The 19647-nt window shown below is 39.0% G+C and overlaps 1 protein-coding gene across 2 annotated transcripts; it reads left to right on the plus strand.

Annotated features, from left to right (window-relative positions):
* Window positions 1-17867, plus strand: shoc2 (SHOC2 leucine rich repeat scaffold protein). Of its 2 annotated transcripts, none has more exons than XM_044114568.1 (9): window positions 1-107; window positions 6416-7497; window positions 8491-8628; window positions 8773-8903; window positions 9073-9261; window positions 10519-10641; window positions 11480-11617; window positions 13037-13154; window positions 14254-17867. In XM_044114568.1, the coding sequence occupies exons 2-9, from the start codon at window positions 6795-6797 to the stop codon at window positions 14460-14462; spliced, it is 1749 nt and encodes a 582-aa protein (XP_043970503.1). In that variant the 5' UTR covers window positions 1-107; window positions 6416-6794; the 3' UTR covers window positions 14463-17867. The 2 variants fall into 2 exon arrangements, with proteins under 2 accessions (XP_043970503.1, XP_043970504.1); XM_044114569.1 differs by lacking the exon at window positions 1-107 and adding an exon at window positions 368-386.
* The last annotated feature ends 1780 nt before the right edge of the window (window positions 17868-19647 follow it).

A 19647-nucleotide genomic window follows, 5' to 3' on the forward strand; every position in this document is an offset into this window, starting at 1 on the left:
CGTAAGGATGACGCAGTTCTGTGATCGGGGGAGGAGGGAGGGGAGCTGAGCAGCAGTGTAGGAAAAGAGGAGGAAGCAGCTAGGATGGCGGAGTCACACCTCTGAAGGTAAACCACTTATTTTACCCCAATAACAATAAACGTTTTCATCCCTCCAGCTCAGTTTGGCCACACTCATTAGGTGCTAATCTCGCCTTCCTTTTACGAACCTCTGTTTAGCGCTAAATGTGTCATTTTTTTGGTGGCGAATACGAGCGCACTCTTTTGTTCAGCTTCGGAATGGCCGCTGTTTTTTCAGAGTGTTTTCTTCTTTTCTTTCTACTTATTTTCTTTAAGGAATCGGTGCTCGAATACAGTGTTGATGCTAGATCGCATATAGCCATATAGGTGAGGGCTACGATTCCTTGTCTCTGCTACCACCACCGGATGCTCTACGGCTTGGGTGTCCGCTGTCTGCGCTCACAGCTGGCGGTAGCAGAGATTTCCCCTCTCGGGCGAACTCGCTGTGCGCCCGACAGCCGCTCCGCTCGGGCCTACGCTAAATAACCACTTAGCTCGAGAGCAGGCTAACCGCTTAGTGTGTAGGGTTAACGTTGCAGACTCGTTGTAACTTGAATATATGTGTATTTTTGGGTCATATTGTCTCCCAGTGTGATTAGACTGTTCGTCTGTGAAGGAAGGTTGTCGTTGAAATCCAGCTGGCGGGTTGGGCTAAATTGCTCGCTAGCTAACGCCAGCTAACGGTTAGCGGTCTGGCAGAACTGACGTTTGCTTTGCTGTTGACGTTTAGCTTAGTTGTGGTTATTTCCTGCCGTGTTGTCAGTGGTTTTGGTAATAGCAGATTTCCTTATTTATTTATTTATTTTCTTTTTCGTCGTTTTCTATGCATTATGGTTTATTCCCCGTGTCTGTTCATGAGATGGTATATTTAATAACACAGCTAAATGAGTGTGGTGATGAATTACAACGTAACGTGTAGCATTATTATAGCTCTTAGCGAATTATTACTCTTGTCTCCGTGAGCCTACAGCCAACTCTAATATCTTTACCTCGCTGTCCTGTTGGGTAAATGATTTAATCTCTAAAGGCGACTTGACTTCTCGACCTGGTAGCTACCGATTTGTCGGTAATCTTTTTCCAAGAATTGCTCATAGAAACAGCTGCCACATCACCTCTGTTTTCCTTATTTCCTCCTGGGGCCTGATTATTTCTGGTATGATTGTGACTCTCATGGGCAGCGGGTGCTGTTGGATTTCGGGGTTTCATGCCTCCAGATCCAGTAATGCATAGCCGCACTCAAGATTGTCTGCATGGCTTGTTTAATGTAAATCCAGGTTTACGTTGTTTTATTTTTTTGTTGTTTTGGTGCGAGATGTCTGATCACAAAGACGGTGAAACGGATACCAGCAGAGTTGGAATTGTCTCTAAATGCACTGAGATTAGCTGATGGGCCCAAGATATCCTTAATGGAAACTTCATTAGTGTGTGTGGGGAAGTCAAAGAAGCCCTTTATGGTGGTTCTGCGGTAGTGTTGATGGACACACATTAGCCTTTTTTCTTTGAAAAGCTGTATTTGACTTCAAGCCTGATATCTACATCGACTAAGTGGTTTTTCCTACATATTATGAGATATAAGTGCCTGCAGATCTTGTCACTGCTGGGTTATTTAAATGTTTATAAGGCGTTGTTCAATATCTTTGGCCAAAAAAACCCCCAAAAAACAAAAACATTGCATCCTTGCACACCTACTGATCTGCCCATACTATTCTGTTTTTGCCCTTTGGTGATTAACGGAAACATAATTGATCAATCAATTAGCTACAGATCAGTTCTGCTTAACGGTCACATGCTAACAAAAAAAATTAGTCTGTTATCCTACTTGATATAAACTAGGGGATTTCACCATCTCCTGTCAACCAGCAAGTTTAATGAAAAAAAATATTTAAGGACATTTGCTTTGAAGCGTATCTTTGTAGAATCCTGTCATTTCTTCATTTTTTTACGTCATTCATATCTACCGTTGCCAAAGAATCTGCTGAACATTCTCAGAGGAAATCAGAAATTGGTATTGGCCAGGCGGAAGTCTGACCGGTACGTCTCTGCAGTTGTTTGTGCAACTTATTTCTACTCAGCATAGCAAAGTTGTACATTCATTTTTATCCCCTGCTGTTGCTATCCTCTTCATAGATCATGTTGTTGTTCAGATTTGATGGCTAAATCATTAAACTCATGCTTGAGGGGTGGCGCTGAAGCAATGTCAACACTATTTGGGCCATGTTTGCTTAGCAGCAGTAAGCTGATGTGAGGTTATCCTAAGTACACCTAATAGATTTTCTTGACCTGTTGTGGAAAAGTACTCCCTTGAACAGGTTTGGTAGCTTTTCAGACATCCAAAATCTGTTATTAAAGGTCCAACGTAAGATGATAGATGTTGGAACTTATGGCAAATTTGAGAGTTGACTTTAGGCATCTTAAAATTTTCTTGTGGTTCTTTAGATGGCAACATTTCCAAAATGCTTCTTTTAATGAACCTTTAGAATGTTGTGATTGTATTGGATAACACAGAAAACAGACTATTTATATACAGAGGAAGTGGAGGTAATCTTTCTATAGGAAACTGGGGCTGTAACTAATGATTACTTTTACAAAAATATTTTATCATTTACTGTGACGATTAATTGATTAATCGGATACAAAAATTGGCACTGTCTGCAAATTTTTCATTTAATCTCAATCTTTTGATTTAGAAATACAGTTAAAGACGCAAATGCACAGCCGACGCGGGTCTGCTGCTGCGAAGAATTGAACTTAACTCACTCTGCGGTTTTAACAAGTGGAGCTGGAAGACGGGACCCTCCTTAGCTCAGAAGGAGAGCAGCAGACGTAACATCTGTCCATTTCGGGAGACGAAACCACACAAAAAATAAAGTAAAATCCTTGTAAAAGCGCAGGCCCGGACCGCACAGGGTAAAAAGCTTGGAGAGTTCAATTGATCGGTTTGGATCCGACAGGTCTGACTGATGAACCAGCGCAGATTTCTCTATAGATGCGACCAGGAGGAGTTTGTGAGGCGCTGTTCGGTCAGGCCGCAGCAGGTGAAGTACTTGTAATTAAAGTGGAGTCGTTTAATTTATTATAAGTTATTGGGACCACAGTCAGTGGTTTGTGTCACTATGGAGAAAGATTTAGGTGCATTTATCTGCTTTATGTGTGATGGAATCTGGGTTCACGATTCAACTAGGTGAATATTAACTGAACATAAAGATGTGGCTAAATAGCCGGGTAAAATTGACGAGTAAAAATAGTACATGACTGATTTTTTTTTTTTTTAAATGACTGGGAACAAAAAAAGTCTAGCGCGACCCTCTGATCGCATCTCTGAAAATGTTTGGCTTAATTACCGCCCTAACTGTGTTGTTCTTTTAGCAAATGACCATTTTTAGTGTCTTTGTACTCCAGTTAACGATTATTCAATTACTAAATTAGCTGACAATTATTTCAGTGACCGATTAATCATAAATAATTCGATTAATAGTTTCAGTAATCAGCTAATCACGACTAATTTGATCAATCCTTTGAGTCCCATCCGAAACAAACACAGAGAGCAGAACATGTAAAATGTTTCGGGTCAGAGTAAACACCTTATGGCAAAAACTAAATCCAATAGCATTTACTGAAACTGCCATCCTACTGTTTCACTGACCAGAAATGCTTCTACTTGCTCCATTCTCCTCGTTTGACACAGGAGGATCATTATTGCTGCGCAGACCGATACCTCACTTGCCCGACACAAATGTGATGACCTGAAACAGTTTTTTACCAAACTGGCATTTTTGGGATTACTGTGGCCTCTGTGGCCGACTAAAGGAGCCCGCTCTGGTCCTGGCATCTGTTGGGACTAATGTTTGGTTTCAGGTCAAATGAATTTGCATTCATAGAAAATTATAACCTTTTAACTGAATATATCTCTGTACCAGACATTATTGAGACGTTCCTGGTGTGCCCTTTGGCTTTAATGTACCATCTTCTGCTGTTACTGGCTACTTGGACAAAACATTAGTGCTCAAGTCTAAAGATAAAGGACAGACAGACCAAGTCTACAACCATAAAAGGAAATGGCTTGCACAGCTACGTTTACATGGTTGCAGCGTTTGGTCTGGCCTGGTTATTCTCACTTAAAGTTACTAATAACTTCACACGCAGATATGTTTCCAACAGCCAACTCTCGATTTTACCGAGTTTATTTGTGACAAGAAAAAAACAAAAGCAATGTACTTTTTTAAAAATTCTTGCTTTTGCAGGATACGCTGTGTTATGTATTGCCATGTACATCTATCGACTGAACGTTACTTTCACCCAAAAGGTCATATGACCTAGTGTGGTGTGGACTGTGTGCTTTGAAGGCCTCTTCTAAAGATTACTCTCAGCAGTCTCAACCTTTTCTCTTAGCTCAGATCACGGGCCAAACCTGTTTCTCTCTCTTGTTTTTTTTTTTGCAACAGCTTAGGTGGTTCTGGTGCTGGAGAGCTTTACTCAGCCAGCAAGGTGCAGCAGACTAAAGGAGAGACTAAACAGAGACAGAGCAGAAGAGAGAAACCGTTTTTTTGTGATGTAGATGTCCAAAAGGATGTTCTGTCTCACTTTAGAGAGAATCCTGGTGAAATTGTTTTGTTGAATTAAGCTGGTTTTTCTAGGTTAGAGCCAAAGAGGCCTTAATTTGTCATTTATCTGCATATTTAAAACAAACAAGCAAAAAAAATGTAATTTTTATTTTGGTTCTATTTAATGTAACTTAAGTGGCGAATTCAACTATCTGGAGATTCACTTTCAGTGAAGTTTTATATTGAGGGTGATGTATTGTCAGGATTTTGTTGAATATATGACAAAATTAATTGTACTGTGGATCTAAAAGGGAGTAATGTGTAATTCCTCCTTCACATGGAAACCCTTGCTACTAACGGCGGATAAAATCGACAAAAAAAATCCTGCTAGCTACAAAATTGAAGAGATTGTTTCCGTTTGGTGATCATCTTCAGTTTTAGCTGCTTGAGTTGTTGCTTTCCGTTTTGTGACATCATTTTGCGGCCCAGGCTACTGCAGTTTATTTTCTGACATTTTCCACCCGTCTAATTTTCTAAGGGAGCTGGAATCTCTCTGACCAGCCCTCACCATTTACATTTCAAAAGGTTTACCAAATGTGTTGGGCAGCTTCAGGACACGTTTACACGAGACTGCTGGAAACTACTGGCATTTTTCAGATGATGATTGTAGAAAAGTTCCACGTTTAAATGTGACACCTTTAATCTGCCTTGAAAGGGGCCAGGTACTAAGAGTATTTGGACTAGACTAAGAGTTTTTGTTTTTTTTTATTACTAGAAGAAAGTAATAATATTAACCGAATAAAGACACAATATAACTAGAAGAAAGTTGTAATATTGAAAGTTGTACTAGAAAAAGGTATTTTTAATGACTGGGTCATCTAGTTCGTCGTTCTTTCTTCCAAATAGACACAGTGGTTTGCACAATTGTTTCAAAGTTCTGCTACTGATGATAATTTGATGCTGATGTGTTCAAATATTAAGTTTGCTTTATATAAAACCAATACCAAAGTATAACTTCACAAGATGCTCAATATTGCTCATTTGAATGTTTTAAATATTTTTTGAGAAAGAGTTGTCATAACATTTCTTTATTATTCTGGTAATATTATGACATTCTGTTGTACAACGTCTGATGTTATTATGGCCTTAGTCTAATAATCAGTTGGGTTTTTTTCTCGCATTATGACTTAACGCTCTTAATATGAATTTATTGTCGTATTATTATTATTATTATTATTATTCTTGTATTATTTTGACTTCCTATCGTATGACTTTATTTTAACATTCTGACTTTTTTCACATACTATTACAACTTTATTCTCGTAATATTCTGAGTTTATTTTCATTTTATGGTAACTCTGATTATTTTAACCTACTGTCATATGGCTTTATTCTCATAAAAGGTTTTTTCCTCACAATATTATGACGTTGTTCTTGTAATATTTTGACTTTTTTTTTGTAATTAAAAAAATTATTTTTTTTACTTCACTCAGTTATGGCGGCCATACTGAAGGGTGTTGTTAGTGTAGTGAGTGCATTCACTCGACCTGAACAGGAAAAAAAGATTAGCTTTTTTTTTTCAAAGACAACCCAAAGTAGGGTAGATCGTTTAATGAATATTTAGCTGGTATCTAATATCAGCCGGCGGTTCAGTTGAAGCTGGTCGTATTTTAGGCAGCGGTTTGCTTCTGTAAAATCTACCAGAAAGGTTAGAGATCAGCAATCGGGCACAGAGGCATTTGTGCTGAAACTGATATGTTAGAGATGTTTATAAAACAGCATTGCATTAACATAGTATATGTTTTTCTCCAACAGTATTTTTCGGAGGGATTAAACAATCGTCGGTGCGTCCTGCAACCTGAAGCAACTTCAAACTAAGGAACCCGGGATTGTGTGGAGTTTAAAGACTCAAGCATGTGTCCCGTGGATGCCACAGGTCACTTGCTTCACAGGCTAATTTCTCCCATTCCACTTTAGCAAAGGAACATCTAAAAGGCAGAAAAAAACACACAACAACTTTGGGTCTGGAGGCCGTTATTCTGAGGGTAATTGTAAATGCGTCGGCCTACATGGGGATGTTTACTTCGAGAGCTACCTTGACTGTGTGCGTCCCTTTGTTTCTTAATAAGTAACCTAGCAAGAGAGAGAGAGAGAGTCCCATGCACATCTCTGCTGGGGTGCTGATAGCGTCAACATGAGTAGTACTTTAGGCAAAGACAAAGATTCAAAAGAAAAGGACCCCAAAGGCGGTCCGGCTGGTAAAGAAAGGGAAAAAGAGGCCAAGACTTTATCCAGCTTAGTCAAAGATGGTGGAAAAGAAACAAAGACCAAAGGGAAAGACGCCAAAGAAGGAAAGAAGGACACGAGCAGCTCGACGCCGGGTGTTGCCTTCTCTGTTGACAACACGATAAAGCGGCCAAACCCAGCACAAGGTACACGCAAGAAATCCAGCAACGCGGAGGTCATCAAGGAGCTCAATAAATGTCGGGAGGAGAACTCTACGAGACTGGACCTGTCCAAGCGGTCCATTCACATGCTGCCCACTGCTATTAAGGAGTTGACTCAGTTGACAGAACTCTATTTATACAGCAACAAGCTGCAGAGCCTACCGGCGGAGCTGGGCTGTCTGTCGGAGCTGGTCACTTTAGCCCTCAGCGAGAACTCCCTGACCAGTCTGCCCGACTCCCTGGACTCGCTGAAGATGCTCCGGATGCTCGACCTCCGGCACAACAAGCTCCGAGAGATACCGCCCGTCGTCTACCGGCTGACGTCTTTGACCACGCTGTACCTGCGCTTCAACCGCATCACCACGGTGGAGAAGGACATCCGCAACCTGTCCAAGCTCACCATGCTGAGCATCCGGGAGAACAAGATTAAACAGCTACCAGCAGAAATAGGTAGGTGTGACCGATGGGACGGGACGGGGGGGGAAACAACTCTGGATTTCAGACTCTTTAACCTATGTTGAAATGTACGCCATAAATGTTGACTTCATTTCTTTTAAGGGAACAACAATCTGTCAATTTGAGTGAAGTAAAGTGTTGAATTATAAAATAAAAATGTTTTTATCATGGATTTTACCTAAATCTTTCTGGCTATATTATTCAGCAGTGTTTTTTGTTGTTCTTTTTGTCCTGTGTATCTGGATAACATAATTGTTTGACAGTGTATTGGGGGCCAGTCTAAGTCCTACTAATACAGAATAAACCCAGACGTTTACGACAAGTAGTCATTATATTTGCAACAAAGACACAATAATACCTGAAGAAAGTCATACAATTACAAGAAAAAGGTCTTAAAGAGAGAAAAGCTTCAGTAGAATTGTTAAGATCTGACATGACAGTCATCTATTCTCTGATTCTTTCTTCCAAATAGACACAGTAGTTTGCACAAAGTCCTGCTACTGATTGTCGTTTGCTGCTGATGTGTTCAAAGATTAATAAGGTTCTATTTATAAAACCAATAACCAAAGTATAACTTCACAAGATGCTCAACATTACTCATTTAAATAAATAAAAAAAAATGTATTTTTCCTGTAGGAGTTATGAAATGACTACTTCCTTCTACTAATATAACAACTTTTTTCAACTTTATTGTCACGACTTTTCTTTTCTCGTATTATTGCGACTTTATTCTCAAAACGTTAACTTTTTGTCATATTATTATGACTTAGAATCCTCGTAATATTAATAGCTTATTCTTGTATTATTGTCGTAGCATTTACACTTACTGTTGTTCAAATCTATTCTCCTAACATTATGTCTTCTCGTTATTAACATATTTTTTTCTTAGCCCTTCCCTAACACTCTGTCGTGTAATTGCGATTTTTTTGCCATTGTATTGTTGGCAGTGTCTGATTCGACCTCTCATGCTTGTGGATTTTTCTGCAGGGGAGCTCTGCAACCTCATAACTCTGGATGTTGCCCATAATCAGTTGGAACATCTACCGAAGGAGATTGGAAATTGCACACAAATAACCAACCTTGACCTGCAGCACAACGAGCTCTTGGACCTCCCAGAGACTATAGGTAAGTAAGTGTGGCACTTGGGTACATCTTAGACTTTTATTCAATGCAAGATATAATTTATTCTGTGTACTTTTTTTTTTTTTTTTTTTTTCATTTTTACAAATATAAGTCTTAATAAAGCGTTTGTTGGATTTTGTTTTTCAGGCAATTTGGCAAGCATAAATCGTTTAGGACTGCGATATAACCGATTGTCAGCCATCCCCAAGTCGTTAGCCAAATGTCGAGAGCTGGAGGAGCTTAACCTCGAAAACAACAACATTTCAGTATTGCCAGAGGTAAGACAGGTAGAGGTTTTTACCCCTAAAATGATTATGAAACTGTTGAGAAAATGTCTGTATGGATATAAGTTAAAGCTTTCGCTACTCTGCTGCTACAGGTCTTCGTCTGTTTTTTTTTGCGTTTTACTGCTGCTTCATCTAATTTTTCTTTGTTCTCGGATGGCAGGGCCTGCTGTCGAGTTTGCTAAATTTGACGAGTCTCACACTGGCGAGGAACTGCTTCCAGTCGTACCCTGTGGGCGGACCCTCCCAGTTCTCCACCATTTACACCCTCAACATGGAGCACAACCGTATCAACAAGATCCCATTCGGTATCTTCTCCAGGGCCAAAGTGTTGAGCAAGCTTAACATGAAGGTATCTTGGTCTTTCTGCACAACTTCAACAACAACAATCGTGAGATTTATTTAAAGAAGAACACACGGTGTCAATGATGTTGCAGTATTAGCTTGTAACAGACTTTCTCTGGTGTTTATATCTCATACTTGGTAATAGCAATGACCATTATTACTTATAGTCATTAGAAGAAAAAGACACATCAATTCTGTGGTTCCACACAATAGAACTTAGTAAAAATGACTTCTAAAACTCCTGCTTTTATATTTTATCACATTTATTAGAGTGTATTCTGTTAGCAGCACCTGCCTGCTAATTTTTCTCCTAAATTATATTAACAGGATTACTGTGGGGGGTTTTTTAAGCTTCGACTTTGAGAATTTTCTTGCTTTACAACATTGAAGTTTGTAAAAATCGTAGAATTGAATGTGTATTTTAATTTCCTCTTATCTGAATAAAAACGTCTCCGTGATTCAGAGCCTTTAACTCAGTGACTGCTACATAAGACTAAACCTGAAGCATTTCATAGAAATTGAATCTATTTCTTGTTTTGACATTAAGCGGTTTACAATTTGTTCATTTCAAATTTACATTTTTATAACTGGACTACTTATATTGTCTTTTATTTTACCAGTGTTGCCTAAAAGCTAGTGCAATAAATAAATAAAAGTAGACTTTGGTGTAGTTTTATTGATAGAGAATATTCCATCTTTATCCAGTAATTGCAGCTTCTCTTTTCATTTTCCAAACACTAGGGGGCAGTGTTGCACCCTATTAATAGTGTGTGCAGTACAGAGATTTACTGATGGCTAAAATGCTCAATTCCACATCCATCATATAACTCTAAATTTAGCCTTTTAGATTGACTAAATACACAGACATAGGAAAGCTCTGCAATATGTCCTACCATGATATATTGTTCCCTCAAAATTAATAAAATAACAAATGTTCTTGACATGTTCAACTTTTTTTTTCCTTTTAAACAAAGTAAATTATATTAGCCTCCAAGATAATTCTTTAAAACCTTTCGATAAAAATTCAAGGTTGATAGTTTTTGCATTTTGGGGAAAAACACTCAACCTATAAAAATGAAGATCGTATGAAATTACTCTAACATGGTTTGTGCGTGGGTTTTATTTTTGTAAAAAAAATATTTCACTTTAAAGCAGTTCCCTTTAGCTGCAGGTAGCATAGATGCTAAAATATTTGAGTCTGCACGTCTCCTTTCCTGCTGTTCTTTTGTATGGGTGTTAAACAAAATGTCCTTTCCTCCCACAGGACAACCAGCTAACGGCGCTGCCGTTGGATTTCGGTACATGGACTAGCATGGTTGAACTTAACCTCGCCACTAATCAGCTGAATAAAATCCCAGAAGACATCTGTGGGCTTATGTCTCTAGAGGTGCGTCTGATTATGCTGCTTTAAATCATGCAGCCTATAATCAAGTGGAATTTTATGCTATTTTACTAATGATGTATTTCAACAACTGTGACATTTGTACTTGGTTTTCCACCCCCAGGCGTCAAGTTAAAGTTTTCATTGTTCAAACTTCAAACAATTTTTGAATATACAGTTAAAACCAGAAGCTTGCACGCACTGAATAAAATGAGAAAAAAAAAAAAAGGGTTGTCATAAATCTGTGTATGAATCTCGGTTAAGATTCAGTTATAAAATAATCATAGAAATTCTTCTGAATACTGAGGAAATGTATGTAAACTCCTAATTTTGAAGACATTAATAAATTAATGTGACATAATTTTTATTTCATTATTGTGGCATTTAGCAAATAAAATGAATTAAGGTAACTCTAAGTGATCTAAAACAAGAGGTGTTCGGTCTGATTTATCTTCAGACAGAAAAAAAAACAGGTGCATCGATTGTATATACTTATGTAAACATCTGGTTCCAACTGTATGCTTTGATTAAAAAAAACCCCCAAAAAACTGAAGAGAATGTTAAGTAAAGTCACAGGCAAAGGTATTCACACCTCTGGAACATTTTCTTAATTTCTCATGTTGCAACCACAGATTTCAATGGATCTTATGTGATTTAATAAAAATGGTGCAGGAAAGTAACGTCAAAGAAGAAGAAATACAAACAAAAATGTGTGGTGTGCATTTGTAGTTGGCCTCAAAACTTTTGTTCTTGGTTAAGATTAATTTGTAATAACCATAGAAATGTGGTCCAGACTGTCACCTTGTGTGAATTGTCCACTTGAATTCCCTTCCTTGTCTTCCAGGTATTAATACTTTCCAATAATCTTCTGAAGAAGCTACCGCACGGTATTGGAAGTTTGAGAAAGTTACGAGAACTTGACTTGGAGGAAAACAAGCTAGAGTGTCTACCGCATGAAATCGCTTACCTTAAAGATTTACAGGTAACTTTTCCAGATTTACCTTTTTTTTTTTTTTCACCCTCGACTCATTGACTTTGCAGTAAGTTTTTGGCTTATTTATTCTCAAGTAAACACTTCTAAATACAAAGCGATTCAAATCAAGCACATTGCTGACTATTGTTGAGAATAAATAATTCTGTCTTTTCCTTCTATCTCTTTTAGCTAGTTGCTAAGCTAAACCTAAAGAAAATCACCTGTTAGGAAATACAAATGAGAGCTGGGGTAACACACTAGGTAACGCCCTCTTTGGGGCGTAGCTCAGAGAGACAAAGGGAATGGGAACCTCTTGTGGGATGCCATATTTTCAGGTAGCCCTTATGGATAGCATGAATCGTGGACTAGCTGTATTTTGGTATTAATAAATGGAATTCATGAATTCAACTCACTGACTATTCTTCAACCTCATACATCACGAACTGAGCACGGAGCACGGATAATTCTCCACACTACCAATACCTGATGTGTCTTGAGAACAGTCAGTTTTTGAAGGTGCCGGCGTGTTGAGTTTAGAGCTCTGTGGGGGGTCGCACCAGCTGCTGCAGCACTGCTTGTGCTTTTCGCTGACGGTAGAATTGCGTGACTCTGCCTGTATGTGTAGGCTGGTTGCCATGATCCAGAATCAATGTGGAGCAGTTTGGACTACGCTGCACGGCAGATGCATTGGAAGGGCATTTCTATCTGGTTTCTCTCTTCCACAAGTCACGTTTTCAAGTAGATGGTTTGTAATTTTCTTTGTGACAACGACGTTAAAGGCTGGCCTCTCAATGTGCTTTGTAGTGTTTCAAATACATTAATCTGGTCAGCTAACAATAGAGACAAATCAAGTAAAGATTTATGCTTATAGCTGACTGTGACGGTATTGAGTGAGCACATCAATCATAATCATTTTAAGGGACATAAACAGGTAATGTTCGAATGTTTTGCAGCATTTGTGTTCAAAGATGCATAATGAGACATAATGAGATTGATAACCTCTGTAGTTTGTGTATCCGTTAACCGCTTTTGAGGTTTGGATGGTGCAGATTGCTGAAGCCTCTGCTTTGCTTTCCTTTTGGTACAAATTTGAATTAACGAAAGAAGTTTTCTAAATTAAAGGTTTGTAAGAGATGCAACTTTTCATACAGTTATTTGCAGCCAAATAAGTTGCAAAGTATGATTGCTTTTAAGAAATTAGTTTTATTTCAGAAAAATGTTTGGCTTATATCGTGTTTGCATCCTTAAAAAGCCTGAAATTTGTTTATCTAAAATGAAGGCCTTAAAATGCCATGAATTCATTAGAAAATATGTTACCTGTTCTTAAATACATTTTAAACATGTCTTTTTAAATTTTTCCACTTTGATATGTTTTTTGTGCTGACATTGCAACGCTTCTTAAATTATTATTATTTTTTTTCCTATCAGAAATTGGTGTTGACTAATAATCAGCTGACTACGCTACCAAGAGGCATCGGTCACCTCACCAACCTGACTCACCTTGGTTTGGGAGAGAACCTGCTGCAACACCTTCCTGAGGAGATCGGTTGGTGTCTAACATTCCTGCGAACATGTTATGAATCTTAAAACATTGTGAAACAATTAGCCAACCCCTTAAGACGCGCCACAAGTTCAGCTTTGTGATAGTTTCGGCAAACATTAGGTTAATAAGGCCAAAGTGTGATCCAGAATTTTCAGGGTCAATGTTTTAGAGTTAAGTATCCAATATGTTAAAGCCTGCACATCCTTAAAAAGTCTTAATTATATATGTTAATCACAAGTTAACTTTATTTATTAGTTTACATACTATTTTATCTCGTATGTTCTATGTTTTTTATTTTTCTGGCGGGAGTTTTCTATGAAGCAAGGTTTGAGTCAAACATACACCTAGACTTTGCTAGCTAGCTAGCTTTTTTGCATCAATCATTGGTAAATGTAAATGATATCAGGTTGGCTGGAGGACATTCTTCTTATCCATTGGCTCATTTCTGTTGCCAACCAGTTACATGCATAAACAAGCTTAGCATTGCTACATAACAGAGATTTCCTTTAGTACATTTCTTGGGACACAACTCTTAAATATCATTCATAAGGGTCTTAAAAAGTCTTAAATATGAGTTAGGGAAAGCTGAAGAAACTGTGTGTTGCTAAATAATTTAGGGTGACTGCACATCATTAAAAAGTCTAAAATTTATTTATATGAAATTAAGGCCTTAAAGTCATTGAAAACAATAAGTTGGCCTTGAATACAGTAATACAGTCTTAAAGTTTGTTGTGGCAGGACTATTTATTTGATATTTTGCATGAAGTATGAGTATATTGTATGAGTTGCACGTCCTGTCAGTAAAGGTAACAGTTGTGGCTACCACTAGCTAGCTGTTAATATGCTCTTGCTAGCTAGCTTTATGTTTTTGTTTTTTTTTCTTTCTTTATATCTATTTGTTTCCAGTTGTCCTGGACGATGTTCGTCTTCGTCATTGGCTTACTTCAGCTGCCAACCCATGCGTCTTATTTGCAATTTTTCTTTTGTACATTTCTGTCCTGACACAGGTCTTATATTTTATTCATAGTGCTCTTAGAGTCTTACATTTGAGTTGATGAAACTTGCAGAAATCCCATCATCACTGCCCTTCGTTTGCTCCCAGGCACACTGGAGAATCTGGAGGAACTGTACCTCAACGACAACCCCCACCTGCACAGCCTCCCGTTTGAGCTGGCTCTCTGCAGCAAGCTGTCCATCATGAGCATCGAGAACTGTCCCCTCACCCACCTGCCGGCCCAGATCGTTGCAGGAGGCCCTTCTTTCATCATCCAGTTCCTAAAGATGCAGGGACCATACCGTGCCATGGTCTGAGCCAAGAGCAGCTCCAAAACGCTTCGGCTTTACTCCGCACCCCTTCCCCTGCCTGCCCTCCCATTACGTGTATCATACACTGTAAAGAGAAACAAACTCGCTACAATCAGTGTTGGGGGCGAGGGGGTAGAGGGGTGAGTGAAGGGCGCACATTAACAATGGGGGAGGGAGGCGCTCAAGGATCGCATTTTGTTCTCAGTCCTCTGGCAGAAATGGAAGCGAAACTTTTGGAGACTTTTGTGTTCCTCCGGAGTCGGTCCCGGTCATTTACGACGCCCTCTGTTCCCCTCAGCCACCAAAAACCCACTCAACTTTTCATTCCGAATTATGAAACCAGAAAATTCCCCCTCTCCTCAACGTGTTTTGCCAAAACTGAAGGTATATAAAGTTTAATATATCGAGTGACTGTGAGCTCTGAGGCAAGTCCTTCCGCTTTTTAAATCATAATCCCCATTGCCAATATATTTACAGTAATTACAGCATCTAATATGTGAGCAAGGTTACAATTGTATGCAAAAACACAAAAAGCAAGTCTTTGGAACGTCTCATTTACTGCTGCTGCTGTAATTTTAAACTCTGTCATTTTATGCTTTTTTTTTTGTTTTTTTGTTTTTTTACATAATCTTTCCTGGTCATAATTTATGTTAATTGTTTCTTGACCCAAAAGAACAAAGATCTGTTTTTATTTTCTGTTTGTTTTAAAAACTGTGCCTATGTTTAGAGTGATCCGGTGGCTCATTTCTAAACACGATTCTCCATGACATACAAAGACATAAATTATTTCAATAGTGTTTTTATTACTACTGTTTTTATTTTCTTTTTTTTTCTTTGTTTATGGGTTATTGTTTTGTTTTTTTTTAAGTGTACCTGTTGCATCATTCTGTCATGCAAGCGATATCAGTTGTAAAATATGAAGATCGTTTTTAACAAATAGCAGCAGTAGGTGTTCAGCATTGAGCTAGTCTTTGTATACATATGATAAATGCCAATTCTACATGTCTGCAGAGAGGGTGGGGCCATGGGGGGCATCATGGGACTTTTTCTTGCACCCCCACCCCAACGAGGAGCATCGGAGGCAGCTCCTGCTAGGTATTGGGAGGGAGGAGAGGGTTGAGGGGTCATGAAATATAAATAGGTGTTGGGGATAAATAATAGATGTTTTATACATTTATACAATTTCTGGTTGTTGCCTTGGGTGAAATTTTTAGTTCATGTTTACTTGTTTGATATCTCCAGTGTTGAACTTAATGGCCGTCATCCAGTTGATCATCGACCAACATATCAAGCGTTATTAAAAATACATTTTCTGAGTCTCTGGAGCAACTTGGCGAGTGTCGGAGCTTCACAACAATTTGATAATAAAACATCGACAGGTAAATTCCTCCGTGACACTTTTTTTTCCGCCTCTCTAAAACTTTTCTCTTTTTGTTTAACAGGGTGTCATAATCTTAAACACACAACTGAAACTACTCCCTTGACTTGTATCCATTTCTGATTATTTAAAGATATATCATTTGTGCCACACTGTCCCAGCAATGCTGCTGCTGCTTTCATGCACTTTTTTTTGTTTTGTTTTTTTAAGATATTGGCATCCTTTGTATTGAAGCGGGCACACAAAAAGACCCTCTCTCTAACCTTGGGGCCATTCTCTTCTCTTATTTTTTTTTTTTTTACGGTTTATCATGTAAATTTATATCAATCGAATATAAATGTTGAGTTTGGCAGTCTCAGAATTTACAAGTAACTTTGGTGAAATTTAACCCTGTCGATTTTATTAAAGAAGCTTTCTTTTGTCTTGGGCTGTAAAAATATATTTTTTAAATTCCATATCCTGCTTTCTACTTTGCTTGAAAAATGGCTTCTTTTAGTTGAAAGGGGCGTTGTGTTAATTTTTAAATAAATTTTGATTAAGTGTTTTTTTTTTCTAAACGATTAAATGTATATTAAGTTAGTTTTTTTTTGTTGGTTTTTTTCTTTCTTCAACTGACTGTACATTAAAAAAAAACATCCCTACAAAAGGTCATTATTTGGATACGTTTTTCCTCCCCGGTTTATCGAGTCGTAATTCGATTTTTCGTGTTGGGAGGTTCGGGTCCACTTTCCTAGAGCTCCTCGACAGGGGTTGCGTCAAATCATTGGAAAGGAAAGAAAAAACAACGAGACGCTGCTTCTAATTTACCAGCAGAACCTGTTGCTGCTCTTCATTGACTCAAACATACACGGATCAGGCTGGCGGAGGAAACGGGACAAAACATCCGATACCGAGGAACCGGCTGCTTTGAATTGTTCTTTTCTTTCTTTTTTTTTGGTCAACGTCGGGCCTCGGTGGGTTAAACAGATCAAATTGTTCGGACATGAAGCAACACAACAAAAGGTGCATATTTGAGCTCAAACGCAGTTCTAGTACAAGACTGTCGAGGAAAAACAAAAAAAAAAGACAGAACCGTTGTAAAAAGGGCTTTCTGTGTTCACGCTCAACAACACCAGAGGCATTGCATTCCTGGGGTTTATATAAAAGCTTTGGGAGTTTCTTCTCTCTTTGTGTGTATTTTACTTTACGCTGTGTGTGGGGCGGGGAGGGGAAGATGCCTTCAAGTACTCAACAGTGAGATGTGCATTAGGTATGCAGCGCGACTGCTGCGACCCGTTTTTACATTCTCTTTATCTTTTCACCTTTCTTTTGTTATTTTTTCCGTGTCACGTCGCAACACGTCTGCGTACGAAGACCCGGGACGGCTGGAGAGGAGTCGGATCGATCGAGTTATTTGTCCGCAGTTCACCGGTCCGTCCAAAATGAGCTGAGTGTATGTTTTCCTTTTCCTACAGAATCGGTCATTTTGCTCATTCTGCTTTGCTTCTGGTTCCTGCACCGTGCAACTTCGCGATTCCTCGCCTGGTTCCTTTGTACAGGCAACAACGCATGTGGGAACACACCTGACATGGTCCGTCCGTCTGTCCGGTTACAATCAGGCCTTGTTGCTTAGAGAACTTTTCTGGCTATTTGGTGTTACCTGCAAATGCTCCCTTTTTGTATATCGCAAAGGGTCTTGAAGCATTGTGTGCCAATGCTTTTCCTACTTAATCTACATTGACGAGCAGCCTTAATGGTCTTTTTTATGCGTTTGGCTAATTCTCGTGTCTATGGCCACTGACTGTACTTGATGACAAGCAACTGGTCGTTACAATGTAAATTTGATTCTAGTTTTCCTCTGTCTTATCTTTTTGTTGTTTTTCTTTTACTCTGTACAGTAATCTGTAGACTCGGTATTACAAAATCTGTTATGTGAAGAGTTTTATAAGAAGACAAAGACTGCATTGGAAGATAATGCCAATATGCTCCGAGGTGGATGTGCATTAAGCTTATGTTTCACGCGTCTGTGGCATTAAAGGGGAATTCCACCAAAACTGACTTGCATCGTTGTTTTGTGAGAGTCTATTTTTGTCAACAGAGTTTTTGTTATGGGGCGTTCATTTCAAAAACATCTGCTGGACCTTTTAATAGTCAAATTGATTATGTTGATTTTTTATTTTATATTTTATTTTTGGACGAAAAATTAACGGATTTACTTTCACAATAATGAATATTTAGTTATATTTATACAATATTTTCACTATAATGTTTATGCCGTTGTACAATTTGTTTTAGGTGTATTTCAGTGTGAACAAAGACGAGAAAGGAGAAAAAAGAAGGTTAACAAAGAGAGGGGATACAATAAATGCTTTTTGGGAATCTGTGTCTACACCTGCGGAAAGAGAGGAACAAAACAAAAATGAAACAGAGCTGAGAAAAAACAGCCACAGTTTATATAATGATGTCAGTGAAAGGCATACACAACTAATTGAAGTATTTAATGGCAGTCTCTGTTGTCCACTTAAAGCAGTTTACAAAACTGGACTGTCTTCATTTTTGTTATGATAGAAGTAAAGTTTGAGTTTCTATTGGAAATCAAGGTCCCAGAGTCTGGAGGGAGTGCTGTCAAGAGGACCCTGCAATACAGATGACCTGAAGGCTAAAGCAGCCTGGGTTTCCATTACACCTCAGCAGAGCCGCGCTTCCAGGCCGTAATGATGCAGCGGTTCAGGCAAAAAGAGCCCCAACGAAGCATACCAAGAAATTAGCAAGACATCCAAAGACGTGAAATTTACCTGTTATTTAATAGTGTCATGTTCTGAGATGATAAATTTCAGTTTTTCTTTATTTGTAATTATGATCAAAATTACAATAAATAAATATCGGAAATATTTCAATCTTTGCGATGATTGAAATGACAAAAATATATGACATTTTTTCGAGGTGTACCTGCAATGTTTACTGTCGGCGACGAGTATCAGAAACATTCCAGGTGAACGCCGCCCCCTGCTGGCCAATAAAAATTTCTCTGAAAGTTGACAGGGCGCAGTTCTTCCGACATAAATAACAGCACGTTTCTTTTCCATTTGATATTTTAATCACCAAGAGGCGTTTTTGAAGCTCGCTTAAGAAAGCGCTGCCAGACAGAGAGAGATCATTTAAATATGTTTTCCGATTTGTGGGCCGTTTGTTCTTATCAAAAAAAGAGGAGGGGAAAAAACCCAAAACCTTCACTTCCTTCTTCTGTTTCTTTATTTCCCCCGGAACTGAGCTGGGTAGCGCGCTGCCGCACTTCAGCGGCTCTGGTTGGAGACGATAGGTGTCACTGTGTCCTTGCGCTTCAGCGTGCGCCCCCATCATGCGTCTACCAGCGCCTCGACACACGAGTGCTTGTCCACAAACAGCCCGTCACACGGCGGCTTCTGAACACAGAGAACTGAGAAACATCCTGGGATGCATCAGCCTGAATTCATCTCTCTCCTCCTCTCTCCCCCGTGTTTAATGTTGTGGGCGACCTGAGCGTTCAGCGCTCCAGCTAAAAGCTTCCCCATCACATTTGTGAAATACTTTCTGGTTTATGGCGGCAGCAGCAGCAGCAGCGGTTCATCTGAGAGGCGGTTGAATTGCTAATAACCCATTAAAGCTGTGTTTTCAGCCGGAGCGCCTTCATGTCAATTATCGCTGCTTGCTCTGAGCGGGGTGAGCAGGGGTCGGCGCGTCACACCTCTCCGTTTCCGTGGGAACAGGTGTGTGTATGTGTGTGTGACGTCACGTCACGTCGCGCCAAAAAAAAAAAAAAAAAGAAAGAAAGAAAAAAGTTGCCGTGACCGTAAA

Source organism: Gambusia affinis, linkage group LG04 (assembly GCF_019740435.1).
Source record: "Gambusia affinis linkage group LG04, SWU_Gaff_1.0, whole genome shotgun sequence".
In the NCBI taxonomy this organism is placed as follows: domain Eukaryota; kingdom Metazoa; phylum Chordata; class Actinopteri; order Cyprinodontiformes; family Poeciliidae; genus Gambusia; species Gambusia affinis.